The following is a 19128-nucleotide window of genomic DNA, read 5'->3' on the forward strand; positions in this document are numbered from 1 at the left end:
TTTCTTTGAAATAAAGGCCAACATTCCATTTGCTTTCCCTACTACCTGCTGAATTTTTATGTTAGCTTTTTTGGGATTCGTGCACAAGGACTCCGAAATCCCTCTGTGCTGCTGCTTTCTGCAGTCTTTCTCCATTTAAATAATATTCAGCTCCTCTCGTTTTCCTGCCAAAGTGCATTACCTCACATTTTCCCATGTTTTATTCCATGTGCCAAATCATTAATCTATATTGTAAATAATTGTGGCCCCAGCACTGATCCCTGTGGCACTCCACTAGTTACATGTTGCCATCCTGAAAATGCCCCCTTTATCCCAACTCTGTCTTCCAGCCAATCCCTTATCCATGCTAATATACTACCCCCAACACCATGGGCTCTTATCTTATTAAGTAGCCTTGTGTGCGGTACCTTATCAAATGCCTTTTGGAAATCCAAATATGTTACATCTACTGGTTCCCTTTTACCTATCCTGCTTGTTACCTCCTCAAAGAATTCTAATTAATTTGTCAAGCATGATTTCCTCTTCATGAAGCCATGCTGACTCTGCTTGATTACATTGTGCATTTCTAAATGCTCTGCTATTACATCCTTTGGAATAAACTCTAACAGTTTCCCAATGACAGATGTTAAGCTAACTAGCCTATAGTTACCTGTTTTTTGGCTCCCTCCCTTTTTGAATAAGGGTGTTATATTGGCAGTTTCCAATCCTCTGGGACTTATCCAGAATCTAAGGATCCTTGGACGTTTACTACCAGTGCAGCCACTATCTCTGCAGCTACTTCCTTTAATATCCTAGGATGCAGCCCATCAGGTCCAGGGGACCTATTGGCTTTTAGCCCCATTAATTTCCCTTGTACTTTTTCTCCAGTCTTGATTATTGTATTTATTTCCAACCCCACCACCCCCCCCGCCTCTTTTTTGCCCCTTGATTGTTTAGTGTTTTTGGAATGCTATTAGTGTCTTCTATTGTGAAGACTGATGCAAATAATTTATTCAACTCCTCTGCCATTTCCTGGTTCCCCATTATTTCTTCCCTAGCCTCATTCTCTAAGGGGCCTATGTTCACTTTGGCCTTGCTCTTCCTTTTTATATATTTAAAGAAGCTTCTACTGTCTGTTTTTATATTACTTGCTAGTTTACCTTCAAAGCTTATTTTCTCCTTCTTTATTATTTTTTGATCATCTTTTGTTGGCTTTTAAACTTTCCCAATCTTCTGGCTTACCATTAATCTTTGCCACATTGTATGTTTTTTCTTTCCATTTGATACCACCCATAACTTCCTTGGTTAACCATGGCTTGCTTATTTCCCGCACTGCCCCCCCACCTCAGAATCCTCCTCCTTCTTTGTTGTGAGTCATGAACTATTTTCTTAAACGTCTACCATTGTTTATCAACTGTCTTTTCTGCTAAACTCTTTTTCCAGTCCACTCCAGGCAACTCTGCCCTCATTCTTTTGTAATTACCCTTACTTAAGTTTAGCAGTTGTTTCCAACCCAAGATTTTCACACTCAAACTGAATGTTAAATTCTACCATGTAATGGCCACTGTTTCCTAGGGGATCTTTTACTCTGAGCTTGTTTATTAAACCTGCCTCATTTCACATTCCCAGGTCCAAAATAACTTGATCCCTGTTTGGATCCACAACGTATTTTTTTAGGAAACTGTCCCAAATACACTCTGAATTCTTGCTTGTGGCTACCTCTGCCAATTTGATTTTCCCAATCTACATGAAGATTAAAGTCACCCATGATTAATGTACTGCCTTTTTTACATACCCTCATTATCTCCTGATTTATTCTGTGCCGTACAGTGTAGCTACTGTTAGGAGGCCAATGACTACTCCCACCAGTGTCGTCTTCCCCATGTTATTTCTTACCTCCACTCCTATGGATTCTACATCCTCTGATTGTTTCTTGCTATTGTACTTATTCCACTTTGTGCTAACAAAGCTATACCACCACCCTTTCCTTCAAGCCTGTTCTTTTGAAAAGACACATTCCCCTGAATATTTAGTTTCCAGCTTTTATCTCCTTGTAACCATGTCTCTGTAATGTCTATAAAATCGTACCCATTCACCTCTATTTGTGCCATTAATTCATTTATTTTGTTCCAAATACTACGTGCATTTAAGTAAAGAGCCTTTAATTTGCTGGGTTTTAATGTTTGTACACTGTCACACTCTGGATATCATTACCTAAATAGCTGCCCTGCCATATCATCTTCCTTTGTAAGCATATGGATTTCCCCCCCCCCGCCCCCCCCACCGCCAGAACCCTCCTCCTGCCCAACCTCCCCGTGCAATCAGTTAACCTTGATTTTTGTACTAATCTGGAAAGCAGCACAGCTGTCTCCCATTTCAAAAAAAGTTCATAAGATATTTCTATTTGTCCCCTGATAATGCATTTAAAACAAATGTGAGGCAAATAGAACAGTTTTTAAAAAATAAAGTATTGCAAATCCTATTCCAACATTCTCCTCAAGAAACTTTACAACTTGTTTTTTCCTCCCATTTTATCCTTTCTGCTCTTGAGATGCTTAGTTTTTCTGAGGTTAGTTCCAGAGGTTTCAGCATTTTGCCAAACTCTATTTTGTGCATGAACCTAGGTAATAAGCACCTGTAGCATCACAACCAGGATTAGCTAATTCAGTCTAGGTCAGAGATTGAATCTGGGTTTTTCATATATTATGGATTAATGCCACAGTGAGTAGAACCTTTACTCACAAAGCCAATGGATTTGTTTCATTGCAAAAAATCTGAATTTTAAAAAAAAAATTGTTGCTGTTCCACATTAGAATTCCATGGAAAACCTTTGTTTTGTGTATTTGCTTTTGCAATTTTTTTAAAGAGAATTTCTTCAGCAATGATGCTTTATGGTTCAAGTTGGATCAGTGAGTTGATAACCAGCTGGTCTGATGGTAGAAATTGTTGCAATGAAAGCTGTTTAAAGTATCAATAGCAACTACTTGCTGTTATATTACCCCTTCAATGTAATGAAATATATCTTGATGTTTCACTGGATTAATTACCAAATCAATAAATGACCTCATTAAATTCACTTCTGCTCTTACTTGAATGGTTTAATTACTTTTCAGTTATGTCAATTTGATATGATTATGAAAAAAAAAGTATTTTTTTTTTTTGTACTAGAATGTTTTGAGGAGAGGAAGCAGTCCTGGTAGTTTGGAAGTGCCAAAAGACCTTCCTGATTTGTTGAACAGACAGAATCAGACCCGACCAGTAGATGACCCAGGCATCCCATCAGAATGGACTTCTCCAGCCAGTGCTGGAAGCAGCGATCTCATTAGTTCTGACAGCCATTCGGATTCTTTTAATGCTTTTCAATATGATGGACGAAAATTTGAGAGTAAGTATGTTCACTCTGGCATTTCTGTTAAGTTTGGCGGTATGTCCATTTATTGATATTTTGCATATCCTACTTTATCTCTGAAATAATTGTTGATTTTCAACATAAATAACCACAGCTTTGATTTTAATTTGAGATGCTGTGAATGTCCTTTTCACCTCAAAGTGAAGACCAAATTTAGCCCATATTGATGGATTTGAGGATCTTCTCTCTCTTGCAGCTATTTAATGTACTGCTAAGTTTTTGTGGCAAGCCAGGTAGTACGAGTCATTTATAATGCGAAACAAATGGAATGTTTATACACCTGAGATATTTACTGAACTCTGAGCTGCCAGCTCATTCAAAGAAACCTTTTAGATGTGCAAACATTCATAATAGTTCAACAGTTACCCTCAACATGCATCTTGCCCTGTTACAGCGCCTGTCAATGCTTGTTGTTCACTCTCCATACCAAGCGTGAGAGAAAATTATATTGCTCATTGTGCATGTTATAGGAGTCAACCAAAGCTAATTGAACTTGGTTAAAATGGTTAAAAACGTCATCCCGATGTGAATAATGACCACATGTAGATCTCTATATGGTGCAGACACAATGGGTTGAATGGTTGTCTCCTCTGTTGTACTATTCTATGATTTGCGTGTCCTATAAATCTCAGGGACCTGTACTATTTTACCACTCACCTGTTTGTTTCTTCCCAGCTAAAAATGTTGTATTCTGTATTCCTTGGGTTGCACCTCCTTTGAATTGGAACAAAGTTTTTAATCTCCATAGTTGTAGGCCATGTTCTAAAACTTGTTCAGTTAACAAATGTATTGTATTTACAATGCAATCATTTTTTAAAATAAAAACAAAGTACTAGAAAAACTCAAAAGGTCTGGCAGTATCTGTGCAGAGAGAAACAGTTAACATTTTAACTCCAATATGACTATTGTCTCTTGAATATGGAGTTACTATGGTTAATGTGCCTGACCACTCCTGGTTGTTGGTTCCCAGCACTCCGTAGCAGCAATTAATACCCAGGAATCACCAGTGCAAATTGTGGTGAAACCTGAGCCAGCATGTGCTAGCTGTACTCTGAAACTGGAAACTCACAGGTGCTAAATATCATATAAGGTAAAAACAAGGAGAAAATAATCAATGCAGATCCTCAATTGCAAGTGGGAGATTGTAGCTGCATCTGGAATGACATGACCATTTCATCAGAAATAAATATGGAAAATGCTGGAAATACACAGCAGGACTGGCAGCATCTATTTAGAGAGAAATAAAGCTTATGGCCCAAATCTTTTGTCTCTGGATCACCGGAGGCCAGACCTACCACTGAGACGTGAGCCTGTGGAAGAAGTCCTGACGCTTTGATCTACATGGTAGTTGCCCAGGAAGTTTCAACTTCCAATGGACAATTCTCCCTGCTGTTTGGGACCTTCTGCAAACGTCTCCAACTGTTAGAGTCGGAAACTTCGGACAGTTCTGATGTACTTACTTGGATGTTTACCCAGAAAATGTTAGACAGACAAAAGCCTCGTGAAACTTCTGGGTAACTACACAACTGCCCCCACCGCCCCCCCCCCCCCCACCCCCCCAGCCTCTAGAATACCAGTCCAGTGACAATACCACTACACCACCACCTCCCCTTAAATTTAACTCGACTGTCCTCCTGACCAGACCCAATCCGACCAGCCCTCTCAACCCGACCCAACAAACTCCTGGCCTGACAGCTTCCGACCATCCCACTGCCAATCCAAACCTGAATAGGCAGCCTCAACTACCAGACTGCCCCATCTAACTTGACCTGCCTACCCACACAACCCAACTACCTCACCACCCCCTTATCCACTTACCTCACACCTTACTTACCCTATCCATTCATCCACTCTCACTCCTGTTCGCCCATTTATCCACCTACACTCAAACTGGACATTTAAACTTACCATACCACAGTTGGTGCCGCAAAAAGGGAGCATGTACTGATTCTACCGCATAAGTGGAGCTCTCTGAGGGATGATGTGTTTAGCATTTCTGGAAAAGCTGGACTCTGAAGGTCCCGGAAGAAATGCAGAGCAGCATTGAGTTGGGAGAACTTTCAAGTAGAGCAGCTGTTCTGCGGAAGATTTGTGCCAATGTTTCAGTTCAGATCTGGAACTCAGCCTAAAAAGGCGATAGAGACAGAAAATATCATTGCAATTACGAAAATACTTGGACATGCATTTCAGAGTGCTGTAACCCTAAGGCTACAGACCAAGTCCTGGAAAGTGAGATTAGTCTGTACGTTTTTTAACTGGCACAGTTGCGATTTGCCAAATGGTCTGTGCCATACATATTTTATCTCTATTAGACATTAGTTTTTTTTATTCATTCGAGGGATGTGGGCAGCAGTGGCTAGGCCAGAATTTAATGTCCATCCCTATGCACTTAGTAACTTGCTAGGCCATTTCAGAAGGAAGTTAATAGTCAATCATAATACTATAAATGGGGCTCACACTTCAGTCCAGGTAAGAACGATAGATTTCCCTCCCTTTAGTACAGTATTGGGCATCAGTAGTTTCATGTCACCATTACTGATATTAGCTTTTCATTCCGTGTTTATTTAAATTCCCCAGCTGTTGTGGTGGGATTTGAACTTGTATCTTGTGATCATTAATCCAGGCATATGGATTACTAGTCCAGTAAAATAATCTCCATGGGAGTACAGTAGCATAGTGGTCAAAACATCATTTGCTCAGCCTTGAAGAAGGCATTTTAAATAAAGGTTGAGAAATGCTGCAATTTATCTCCTGAGATCAGCTGTTCAATTGCCAACAAACTTTAACAGGATTCGTGAGAGAATTTCTCTTTTGTTTGCACAAGCAACTCAGAATGGCAATCCTTTATTGGGGATAAGGAAAAAGACAGTGATAAGCAGCTCCGAAGAGAAGTCCTTTGTCGGGGGGCAGGAAGAACACCATGATCAGCTCCCCCAAGGATGGAATACTTGACCAAAAATTCAGAGTCATAGAAGCTACCAATTTGTCATTAGGAAAATGCTACAATCCATTATTAAGGAGGGTAGTAACAGGATATTTAGAAAATGATAATATAATCAGGCAGAGACAATATGGTTTTATGAAAGGGAAATCATGTTTGACAAATTTATTGGAGCCCTTTGTGGATGCACCAAGCAGGGTAGATAGAGAGGAACCAGTAGATGTTGTGTATTTGGATTTCCAAAAGGCATTCAATAAGGTGCCACATAAAAGGTTACTGCACAAGATAAGAATTCATGGTGTTAGAGATGACATATTAGCCTGTATAGAGGATTAACAGGAAGAATGGGGATAAATGGGTCATTTTTAGGTTGGCAAACTGTACCTAGTGGAGTGCTGCAGCAATCAGTGCTGGCACCTCAACTATTTATGACCTATATTGATGACTTGGATGAAGGGATTGACTATATTGTAGCCAAATTTACTGATGATACAAAGATCGGTAGGCAACCAAGTTATACGGAGGATACAAAGGGATAGATAGGTTAAGTGAATGGGTAAAATTTTGACGGAGTACAATGTGGGAGAATGTGAGGTGGTGTAGTTTGGCAGGAAGAATAGAAAAGAGGAATATTATTTAAATGGAGAGAGACGGCAGATTGCTAAAGAACAGAGGAATCTTGGTATCCTTGTGAGTGAATCACAAAAAGTTAGCATTGAGGTACAGCAAGTAATTAGTTAGCAAATGGAATGCTGGCCTTTAAAGCAGGGGAATGGAATATAAAAGTAGAGAAGTCTTGCTACAACTGTATAAGGTGTTGGTGAGACCACACCTGTACTTTGTACAGTTTTGGCCTGCTTACTTAGTCTTTGGAATTCATTTTCCCAGAGAGCAGTGGAATCTGCAACATTGAATATATTCAAGGCTGGGTTAGACAGATGTTTGACAGGATTGTGGGGGCAGGCAGGAAAATGGAGTTAAGGTCACAATCAAATCAGCCATAATATTATTGAATGACAGGGAAAGCTCATTGGGGCCAAATGAGCTACTCCTATTTCTTATGATTTTATGAATGGCTCAACATCTAAATGTATTTTGATCCATAGAACTGTTCCTGCAGAGCATGCATAGATCACCACCAATAACTTTCATACAGTCCTTTTGCTTGTTTTCCTGTGAACTGAAGTAGTGACCAACTGTCCTGATGAATGAGTGTCAATGGGATCAGTCCTAACAGTAGATCAAGGAATGAAAAGAGCCATTTTATAATGACACTATTGAAGATTGGGAGCGGTCACTTTCCAGGTTCTTAGCCAGCATGGAAAACTGACTATGTACAGTATGATTCCTGAACTTCACCAGTGACTTAAAGTACAGTTGCATTTAATTTTACAAATATAACTGCGAGGGTCCATCTAGGTTGGATGTAGCAAGACCCACTGGACAAAAACTTGCTCATTGAAAGGGAGATGCTGACTGCCATGCACTCTTTCTCAGTCACCTTATCGACCATTGACCAAGCCAAATAGAGGGACATCTCTTTTGCAGGGGTTCTGGGCTTTTTACCATAAATTCACTCATTTCTTAGACCTATGATCAAGACCACGCAGGACAATGCTGAAAGGTTCCCACCATAGTTCTAGTGGTTTCAGCTATCTTCTAGTCCCCCAGTGATGCCTTGTAGGATATTTCCCAATGAGATTGTTAGCTTAAACAGAAACAGAATTACCTGAAAAAACTCAGCAGATCTGGCAGCATCGGCGGAGAAGAAAAGAGTTGACGTTTCGAGTCCTCGTGACCCTTCCACAGAACCGAGCGAATATAAGGAGAGGGGTGAAATATAAGCTGGTTTAAGGTGGTCGGGGGGAGAGAGAAGTTGGGGGGGGTGGGTGGTGTGGTTGTAGGGACAAGCAAACAGTGATAGGAGCAGATAATGAAAAGTTGTCACAGACAAAAGAACAAAACACAGAGGTGTTGAAGCTAGTGATATTATCTAAACGAATGTGCTAATTAAGAATGGATGGTAGGGCACTCAAGGTACAGTTCTAGTGGGGGTGGGGTGGAAAGACTAGCGGGGCATAAAAGATTTAAAAATAATGGAAATAGGTGGGAAAAGAAAAATCTATATAAATTATTGTAAAAAACAAAAGGAAGGGGGAACAAACAGAAAGGGGGTGGGGATGGAGTTCAAGATCTAAAGTTGTTAAATTCAGTATTCAATCCGGAAGGCTGTAAAGTGCCTAGTCGGAAGATGAGGTGCTGTTCCTCCAGTTTGCTTTGGGCTTCACTGGAACAATGCAGTAAACCAAGGGCAGACATGTGGGCAAGAGAGCAGGGTGGAGTGTTAAAATGGCAAGCGACAGGGAGGTTTGGGTCATTCTTGCGGACAGACCGCAGGTGTTCTGCAAAGCGGTCACCCAGTTTACGTTTGGTCTCTCCAATGTAGAGGAGACCGCATTGGGAGCAACGAATGCAATAGACTAAGTTGGGGGAAATGCAAGTGAAATGCTGCTTCACTTGAAAGGAGTGTTTGGGCCCTTGGACGGTGAGGAGAGAGGAAGTGAAGGGGCAGGTGTTACATCTTTTGCGTGGGCATGGGGAGTGCCATAGGTGGGGGTTGAGGAGTAGGGGATGATGGAGGAGTGGACCAGGGTGTCCCGGAGGGAACGGACCCTACGGAATGCCGCCGGGGGGCTGAAGGAAAGATGTGTTTGGTGGTGGCATCATGCTGGAGTTGGCGGAAATGACGGAGGATGATCCTTTGAATGCGGAGGCTGGTGGGGTGGTAAGTGAGGACAAGGGTGACCCTATCATGTTTCTAGGAGGGAGGAGAAGGCATGAGGGCGGATGCACGGGAGACGGACCGGACAAGGTTGAGGGCCCTGTCAACGACCGTGGGTGGTAGACCTCGGTTAAGGAAGAAGGAGGACATGTCAGAGGAACTGTTTTTGAAGGTAGCATCATCAGAACAGATGCAACGGAGGCGAAGGAACTGAGAGAATGGGATGGAGTCCTTACAGGAAGCGGGGTGTGAGGAGCTGTAGTCGAGGTAGCTGTGGGAGTCGGTAGGCTTGTAATGGATATTGGTGGACAGTCTGTCACCAGAGATTGAGACAGAGAGGTCAAGGAAGGGAAGGGAAGTGTCAGAGATGGACCATGTGAAAATGATGGAGGGGTGGAGATTGGAAGCAAAATTAATAAATTTTTCCAAGTCCCGACGAGAGCATGAAGCAGTACCGAAGTAATCATTGATGTACTGGAGAAAGAGTTATTAATTTTGCTTCCAATCTCCACTGCTCCATCATTTTCATATGGTCCATCTCTGACACTTCCCTTCCCTTCCTTGACCTCTCTGTCTCAATCTCTCGTGATAGACTGTCCACCAATATCCATTACAAGTCTACCGACTCCCACAGCTACCTCGACTACAGCTCCTCACACCCCGCTTCCTGGGGACTCCATCCCATTCTCTCAGTTCCTTCGCCTCCGTCGCATCTGTTCTGATGATGCTACCTTCAAAAACAGTTCTTCTGACATGTCCTCCTTCTTCCTTAACCGAGGTTTTCCACCACGGTTGTTGACAGGGCCCTCAACCGTGTCCAGCCCATCTCCCGCGCATCCGCCCTCACGCCTTCTCCTCCCTCCCAGAAACATGATAGGGTCCCCCTTGTCCTCACTTATCACCCCACCAGCCTCCGCATTCAAAGGATCATCCTCCGCCATTTCCGCCAATTCCAGCGTGATGCCACCACCAAACACATCTTCCCTTCACCCTCCCCCGGCGGCATTCCGTAGGGATCGTTCCCTCTGGGACACCCTGGTCCACTCCTCCATCACCCCCTACTCCTCAACCCACACCTATGGCACCTCCTCATGCCCACGCAGAAGATGCAACACCTGCCCCTTCACTTCCTCTCTCCACAGTGTCCAAGGGCCCAAACACTCCTTTCAAGTGAAGCAGCATTTCACTTGCATTTCCCCCAACATAGTCAACTGTATTTGTTGCTCCCAATGCGGTGTCCTCTACATTGGAGAGACCAAACGTAAACTGGGCGACCGCTTTGCAGAACACCTGCGGTCTGTCCGCAAGAATGACCCAAACCTCCCTGTCGCTTGCCATTTTAACTCTCCATCATGCTCTCTTGCCCACATGTCTGCCCTTGGTTTGCTGCATTGTTCCAGTGAAGCCCAACGCAAACTGGAGGAACAGCGCCTCATCTTCCGACTAGGCACTTTACAGCCTTCCGGATTGAATACTGAATTTAACAACTTTAGATCTTGAACTCCATCCCCACCCCCTTTCTGTTTGTTCCCCCTTCCTTTTGTTTTTTACAATAATTTATATAGATTTTTCTTTTCCCACCTATTTCCATTATTTTTAAATCTCTTATGCCCCACTAGTCTTTCCACCCCACCCCCACTAGAGCTGTACCTTGAGTGCCCTACCATCCATTCTTAATTAGCACATTCATTTAAATAATATCACTACCTTCAACACCTCTGTGTTCTTTTGTCTGTGACATCTTTTGATTATCTGCTCCTATCACTGCTTCCTTGTCCCTACAACCACACCACCAACCGCACCACCCACCCCCCCCCCCCCCCCCCCCCCCCCCCCCCCCAACCTTAAACCAGCTTATATTTCACCCCTCTCCTTATATTCACTCAGTTCTGTGAAAGGGTCATGAGGACTCGAAACGTCAACTCTTCTTCTCCACTGATGCTGCCAGACCTGCTGAGTTTTTCCAGGTAATTCTGTTTTTGTTTTGGATTTCCAGCATCCGCAGTTTTTTGTTTTTATCTAGATTGTTAGCTTGTAGTTTCAGCTTGTAGAACTCATAAACTGCAAACCCTTATTCTAGATCATCTATATTTAATTGGGAATTCTGATTAGACGGTGTTTAGAATGCACTCAATGTTGATACTAAACTTCTTATAGATTTGGTTAAGTCCATTGCTTTTATCTACTACCACACCAATCTGAAAAGACATTTTCATTATTTGAAAGCAGGACATCAAATTACTGTCTCAATACCAAGCAATTTTAGAATGTTGCAATCCTGTCAGAGACCCTTAATGTTTAGAGAAATTCGAACACTGAATAATTAACTAACAGAACCATGCCACAAGATTTCATACTTCTAAACAAAAACAAACTTGATTGTATGCAAAAAGAAATTAAATAAAACAAGCACCATTACTTTAGCACCTATAGCTTATAAAGGTTTATGCTATAAACTCAGTTCTACTTATTACTTCCCACCTCCCAATAATTCCCTTATTTTATGAAATCTCGAAGGTTCATTCATTTCTTCAGGGACCAACCCAAAGGCATGCCATAGCCCTCTGGGAGTCACTTTGATTTTCCTTCCATGTTCCAGCTATTGTCCAAGGTATGAAATTACATGGGATCTTTCCATTAGCTTTTGGCTAAGTGATTCTCCAAATCATCTTCAAAAGCTCACAACTGTGAAGTTCTCAGCTCAAACTTGGGCTTCAGTGCATTCTTACTTGGGGATTTAAACATCAGGAACACCCCTGATTCCTAATGGCCCTCTTTTGCTTCCACAGATTTTGTACAGCTGCTGATCCCACAGCTGATTGCCAGCTCCTGGCAAATGATTTCTCTCTGCTTGTTCCAAGCTGGCTGACCAAGTTGACTGCTTCCAAATTAACTGCAAACTGACTTCTTGCACAAGACACCATGAACACCACTGTGGATTTTTTCCTCTCATTGCAAGCTAAGCAAATCTTCCAGCTGCTTTTCCCTCACAAACTCAAACTGAGCCTGAGCCCCACCCACATTCCACATGGTGAACAATAAAGTTAGTATTTTTTTCTGTTTAAAGTGCAGGCCTGACTAACAATCATCTGTTGGTATGCTTAATCGAATGAAATGCAGTCTACACCAAAGCAAAACTGCAACTGCCTCTGTCTCTTCCTGAACTGCTTGCTTCCATCGGCAAGTGCACACAGCTTAAACAAAAGAGCCTTCTACCCCCCCCCCCCCCCCCCCCCCCCCCTTCCCCAAACAACCCATCTCTGACGATATGGGAAGCTTTAGGATAGTCTCAAACAAATGTAACCAAATTATTTCACCTTCAACTCAACTCTTTGATACTGTAACCCATATGAATAATTTGTATTGCTTTTGGAGTCTTACTAGTTTTCTAGGCCTTCTGGCTCCAATACAAGCTTGGGGATCGATCATTCATTGTTCAAGTTTTATTCTACTGTCAGCTCTGACCTTGTAAGCAAAGCACAAGTTAATTAAACTTAGGCTTGTTTGATTCACCTTTACATTAGATTTGTTTACTTGTTTCTTAGCCAGACTTTTCCATTTATCTTGCATTTAGAAGTTTAATTCCTAAAACTAAAAGTTATATTCTGAAACATGAATTATGATCAAGATAGAAGTCATCATCTTGATAATCAGTTTGTTTGTTATTATCCAACAGTGAATAGTTAACTAGAAGCTTGAGTGCTTTTTATGCAAAGGTAGATTAAAAGTCACAAGTTAAAAGCTTCAAGAGCATTTTTGTCAGGTTGTGATTGATATTTGCAAAGCTACTACATAGAGTAATCTACTATTTAAATTTGATCTTGCATTATATCTAGATTTGACTGTTGCATGCTATTAAGCCTGTCATATTTGTGATGGAAATTGATGTTATAGCTACTGTACAAGGAATTACCATCGCCCAAATCCCTCCCAAATTGGTGTTACTTTGGTGTGCGTCGAAAGCTTAAATTGGGGGAAAAATAATTTTTGATCTTCATTCTTCAAAGAATATCCTCCTTCCACAAGATCCTGCTGAACTGTTTACTCTAGCCTTGTGGTGGCATTGGTCTTGGAATTTTCTAGTTTGTTCCTGTTTGCTTAAGTTCAGGTCAAAATGAACTGGCGCAATGCTGCAGTTCCTGGTGTTTTATAGGGTGTGTGAACAGACCATGTGCAGCACTATTGGATTACTTTACATGGATGCTGAGGTGCATTGTATGACAAATATTATGCAGTGTATAGGTAGTTAGTTCGATGCTCAGAAGTCTGATAGTTAAGTTCATTAGAAATAATTTCTGTACCATAACTTCTGTAGCAGAAATTAAGAAAAAATTGTATTCTGTAGATTTGTTCAAGAAATTGGATGTATTTTCCCTCCAAATCTGCACATCTAAAACTTCCCTCAGTTACCAATTATGGAGTTTTGCATCTGCTTCTGTTTAGCTGTTTTCGATGATATGCTGAACTGCATATGTGTCAATTGTGCAATGGTTTTCTAAAAGCTTTCTGCTCGAACAATAGTATTGTTCATGTATTTCCCTTCATTTGCTTTTCATTACCACCACCCCCACCCCAGAAAAAAACTTTATCCAGTTGACTGCAATAGAAAGTAAAAGATTGGCTAAAAGAATGGCTAAAGCATAATTTTTAAGAGCATGCTTATTGAGCTGACAGAATGGACATCTGCATATTCAGAATACTGGCTGAGCTGCTTTATTTATTGTTGTGAAGTGATTTTGGTTCTATAAAATCAGCATTTTGCAAACATTTTTGGGTTTTTTTGTTTCTTCTGCATCTCTAGAAAGTAAAAATTTTTGCTGTTTTTAATATATAATTTGCACAATCTTCTCGATCATACTTCCTCAGGATTTATTTTTGCTTAAAAAGGGGGTTCATGATGGTCATCATTTTTGGTTCCGTTGTAGGCTTTAGCTTTGGCAGTGAAACCATTTCTGCTGTATACACTGAAGCAGATCTAGGAGCACCACGGCAAACAGATGTGGAGCAAGAATTGACGAATTTAACTGCTATGCACATTGATTCCGAAACTAGCAGCCTCAATCTGCAGACCACTTCTGCTGACACAGTTACAATCACAGGTGTGTTTTGCTTGCTGAGGAAAGGTAAAAATCAGCTGTTAACATTTAACACAGTGTCCTATTGCTTCACTTGTCTTAAGCATCTGTTTTTAATCTTGCCACTCCTTTGTGGTAGACACTGAATGAATAACAAGACTTTTATTCAATTCATGGGAAGTGGGCATCACTGGCAAGGCCAATATTTAATGTCCCTGTCTAATTGCCTTGGAGCAGGTGGTGGTGAGCAACCTTATTGAACCACTGCATTCCATGTTGTGTAGGTACAGTCACGGTGCTGTTAGGTAGTGAGTTCCAGGATTTTGACCAAGTGACAATGATGGAATAGTAATGTGCATGCAGTTGCTGTATCATTGTACCAATTCAAGAAAACAGGAGGAAATCCTGTGTTGGTAATTGAATTGTTCCAAAGAAAAGCAGGCATGGAAATTTAAAGAGTCATGCTACACAATAGAATACCGCAGATTAAGTATTCCCAGTCAACTGTATGCCCAATCCAGTTAGTTCTCAATATTACTTCGCCATTTGGGATGACATTGCAGCAAATTGTTGCGGCCTTCTTTTGACTGATTCTTAGGAAATGGGTTACATGGCTAGAGTAAAATCTGTGAAATGGGAGAGAGGAATTATTTTATTCAGCCATGAGAATGTATGACTGAAGGCTATTATAGTGAACAAAGATTGGAAACAGCTTTATTTTCTCTTTATATTGAAAAACTGAACAGAATCTTAGAGACAGTGTAAAGACAATAGTTTTGATCATTTTGATGTGCATCAATTGTGTAACCAAGTATGATAGGAGGGAACTCGGGCAAAAATATTAAATTACTTTTCTGTTTGCTGTGAATTAAGTTTCGGAAAACATTGCTAAATCCAGCTCTGTGCTCTGAGTGAAGACTGCATCTTCTGTTCTGGGGATATTAACTGCAAATGTGCATTCCCTATCAATTCAGCATAAATATAGAAAATGGTGGAAACATTCAGCAGACCAAGCAGCATCTGTGGAGAGAGAAGCAGAGTTAATGCTTCAGGTCTGTGACCTTTTATCAGTTCTGATGAAAGGTCACAGGCCTAAAGTGTTAACATCTGTCGAGTGAGAGAGTTATTAGACCTGCTGAATGTTTCCAGCGTTTTCTGTTTTTTTTTATTTCGGATTTCCAGCATCTGTGATATTTTGCTTTTCCCTATTAACTCAGTTGCACAGTGATGACTTTTGGTTGTGGAGAAATCTGTGGCCCAGATTGTATTACCTGGCTGCATTAAAAAAAGAAACGTAGACTTATCAATATAATTTATCTGCCATATTGATCTCAATATATTATACTATCACTGTTTCTTACCCTTCTGGAAACTGGGTAAGTTGTATTTTGTAGAAATAAGATACCAAACACAAGACGCTTTGAAGAATATTTTTTTGGAGCCAGTATTTATCAAAAATACAAACTGCCTAACATGGCCTAAGACGGACTGGCATTATATTTCCATTGAACTTGCGTACAATTCAAATAATTGTGTGCACTAGAATAAAAGATTAGTGCCTTGCTTGTGATAAATACAATGTTATAAACTCAATTTCTTGAGAATAAAGAATATAATGAATTGAGTGATTCATGCCAGAAAATTCTGTCAGTGAATATTCTTGAAATTAAAAGAAAACGAAACAGCCTTAAAATAGAACCTGACTTGTTGGTGTTTTGACAGTTGTTCTAAGTTATATGCACACACTGAAGTCCTGCATAGTTTTTTTTTGTCTTAACATTTTTTATATATATGAGGGATATTGTTTGTGCTTTGTTGTTACCAAATGATATGTCATCTATTGCCTTGTTTTCAATTTCAGTTTTTGCTTATTATTGTAGTCTCCTCTGTTAGTATAGATTTTTTTTTTTAATATTCTTTAGGCTCTGAAAGTGCTTCTCCAACCCATTCAAACACTTGTTCAAGATCTCAGACACCTTCTCCATCCACTTTGAATGCTGATCATGTGGAGCAAAAAGATTTACCACTAGATGAAAAACTGCATCATTCAGTCTTGCAGACGCCTGATGACTTGGGTATTACTTTCATGGTTAATTAACTTAGTTAATGTGCACCTTGTTCCACACTTTTAATCTTGGATCCCACAAAGGAAACTGCTAATATGCGACACATTAAGCAACATGTATATGTCTATCTTTTGTGCGATTGTTTGATTGGTAAGGTATTCAAGATTCTCAGTAAAGAAGCTGTAGTGTGGTCATTTTTATCTTAGAACAAGAGCTTAGTACAATTCATACTGTGTTGATGGCATTGGTTTCTATACAGTGATATTTTCAATATACTTAAATTTTAACTTTTGGATCATTTTGTGCATGTTTTTTGAGGTTGAATTTAAATTGTGTAAATTAGAATGTGTATCGCGTGTTGTATAACTTTAAATGTTGTATTGAGCAGAAAATAGCGAGTTTCCAAATGAAGATTGCAGTGTGATGGCAGGAGGGAGTCTTAAAGGATGGCATGAAGATGTTGCGACAGTTATGTGGAGAAGAATGCTTGGTATTTTGGGAGATGTCAACTGCATTAAGGATCCTGAAATTCATGCACAAGTCTTTGACTATTTATGTGAACTATGGCAGAACCTGGCCAAGGTAAGCAGTTAATTTAATTTTGCTTGCAAAGATTAGCAGTGCGACTATGGCATCAACTTTCCACATATATAATTTTTGATATCGTGCCTATCCTGAATAAATACATAGACAATAGGTAGTGCACAGCAGCTATTTATAGATTAAAAGTTATGATAGCAACCCGAGATTTAGTAGGCAGTATGTTTTAGCAACCTAAGGTAATGTGTTTTAATTTCATAGGAATGTGTTTTTAAAAAAATTTCTGGACTCAATGGCGGGATGCAAGTGTTACTTGTAAGGCCAACATTTACTGCCCACTCGTAATTGCTCAAGAAGGTGATTGTGAATTGCAGTAATAATCCACTGCAGTCCACGTGGTAAAGGTAACCCCCTTTCACAATGCTGTAAAGTAAGGAGTTCCAGGATGTTGACCATTGACAATGAATGGCAATATATTTGCAACTCAGGATGCCCCCATGCATTGCTGCTCTTCTGCTTTCAGATAGTAGATGTCATGGGTTTGGGAGGCGTATTGAAGAAGCCTTGAGTTGCTTCCAGTGCTACTTGAGCTATACATGCTGCAGCTGTGTTGCATTAGTAATGAAGGGATTGAATATTCAAGATGGTAGATGGAGTGCCAATCAAGCAGGCCACTATGTTCTGGATGGTGTCAAGCTTAAGTTCCTTGAATGTTGTTTGAGCTGCACTCATCTAGGCAAGTGGAGGGTATTTCATCACATTTCTGACCTATGCCTTATAAATGGTGGAAAGGCTTTGGAGAATCAAGAGGTAAGTTGCTCACCACGGAATACCCTGTCTTTGGCCTGCTTTTTTAGTCACAGCATTTTAGTGGCTACTTCGCTTATGTTTCTGATCACTGGTGACCCCAGAATATTGATGGTGGGGAATTCAGAAATGCATATGTCATTGAATGTCAAGGGATGGTGATAGCCTTTTCTGAAGATACTCATTGACTAGCACCTGTGTGGCACAAATATTACTTGCCACTTGTCAGCCCAAGCCTGAGAAGTTGTCCAGATAATGCTGCATGCAGTCATGGACTGCTTCATTATCTGAGAAATTGCAAATACTACTGAATACTCTCTCTTATATAATCATCAGCAAACATTCCTACTTCTGACCTTATATTGGAGAAGAGGTAATTGAGGCAGCTGATGATATTGGACCTAGGACTGTACCCTGAAGAACTGCTGCTGTTGAGATGATTGGCCTCTCACAGCTATAACCACGTTTTTTGCTGGGTATGACTCCAGCCAATGGAGTTTTCCCACTATTCCATCGACTTCAACTTTACTTGGGCTTTTTGATGCCACAGACAGTCAAATGTTGCCATGATGTCAAGGGCAGTTGCTCTCACCTTGCCTCTTGAATTAAGCTCTTTTGTCATGTTTGAAGCAATTTATAATGAGATATGGAGTCAAGTGCTCCTGGCTGAGCTCAAACCAAGCATCGTTGAACAGGTTATGGTGAGCTGGTGTGCTTCCATCAACCTTCCATCAAGTTTCTGATGATTGAAAATAGACTGATAGGGCTGTAACTGACTAGATTGGATTTGTTCTGTTTCTGTGGACAGGACGTAACTAGGCATTTTTTAACCATTATTGGGTAGATGCCCATATTCTTTGCTCTATTCAATGCCTTCAGCTATTTCTTCATATTACGTGGAACTAATTGAATTGGCTAATGCACTGGCATCTGTGATGCTGGGGACCTCAGGGACAGGCTGAGACGCATCACCTACTCAAAACTTCTGGTTGAAGATAGTTGCAAATGCTTCAGCCTTGACTTTTGCACTTAAGTGCTGGGCTCTGCCATCATTTGAACATGGTAATGTTCCTGGAGCTCTCTCCTCCTGTTAGTTGTGAAATTATCCACCACCATTCATGACTGGACATGGCAGAATTGCAGAGCTTTGATCTTGTTGGTTGTTGGATTGCTTAGCTGTCTATATCATGCTGCTTCCTTTGTTTAGCAAGCATGTAGTGCTGTGTTTTAGCTTTACCAAGTTGGCACCTCATTTTTAGGTCTGCCTGGTACTGCCCCTGGCATAATCGTCTGCACTCCTCTTTGAACTATGTTTGGTTCCCTGACTTGATGGCAATAATACAATGAGGAATATGCCAGGTCAGGAGGTTGCAGATTCTAATGGAATACAATTCTGCTAATGGCCCACAAGACCTCATAAGGTGCTGTATCTGTTCTTAATCTATCTTATTTAGCACGGTGGTCCTGCCACACAGCATGATGGAGGCTGTCCTCGGTGTGAAAATGGGCTATGCAGTATCACTCTTTCC

At 40.8% G+C, this 19128-nt stretch overlaps 1 protein-coding gene across 8 annotated transcripts in view; it reads left to right on the forward strand.

Moving 5' to 3' along the window:
• The window catches only part of ralgapa1 (Ral GTPase activating protein catalytic subunit alpha 1), a 337589-nt gene that overhangs the window by 149092 nt on the left and 169369 nt on the right, over positions 1–19128 (forward strand). For 7 of the 8 annotated variants that reach the window (XR_005946224.1, XR_005946225.1, XM_041213937.1 and 4 more), the window contains exons 19-22: positions 3148–3364; positions 14037–14210; positions 16109–16261; positions 16641–16834. Coding sequence is in view for 6 of the 8 variants with exons in the window: in XM_041213937.1 (XP_041069871.1) it covers positions 3148–3364; positions 14037–14210; positions 16109–16261; positions 16641–16834 (738 nt within the window). In the remaining 2 variants the exon portion in view is untranslated. The remainder of the gene's footprint in view (positions 1–3147; positions 3365–14036; positions 14211–16108; positions 16262–16640; positions 16835–19128) is intronic. The other variant, XM_041213940.1, reaches the window with a different exon arrangement.

Source organism: Carcharodon carcharias, chromosome 20, assembly GCF_017639515.1.
Source record: "Carcharodon carcharias isolate sCarCar2 chromosome 20, sCarCar2.pri, whole genome shotgun sequence".
Taxonomy (NCBI): domain Eukaryota; kingdom Metazoa; phylum Chordata; class Chondrichthyes; order Lamniformes; family Lamnidae; genus Carcharodon; species Carcharodon carcharias.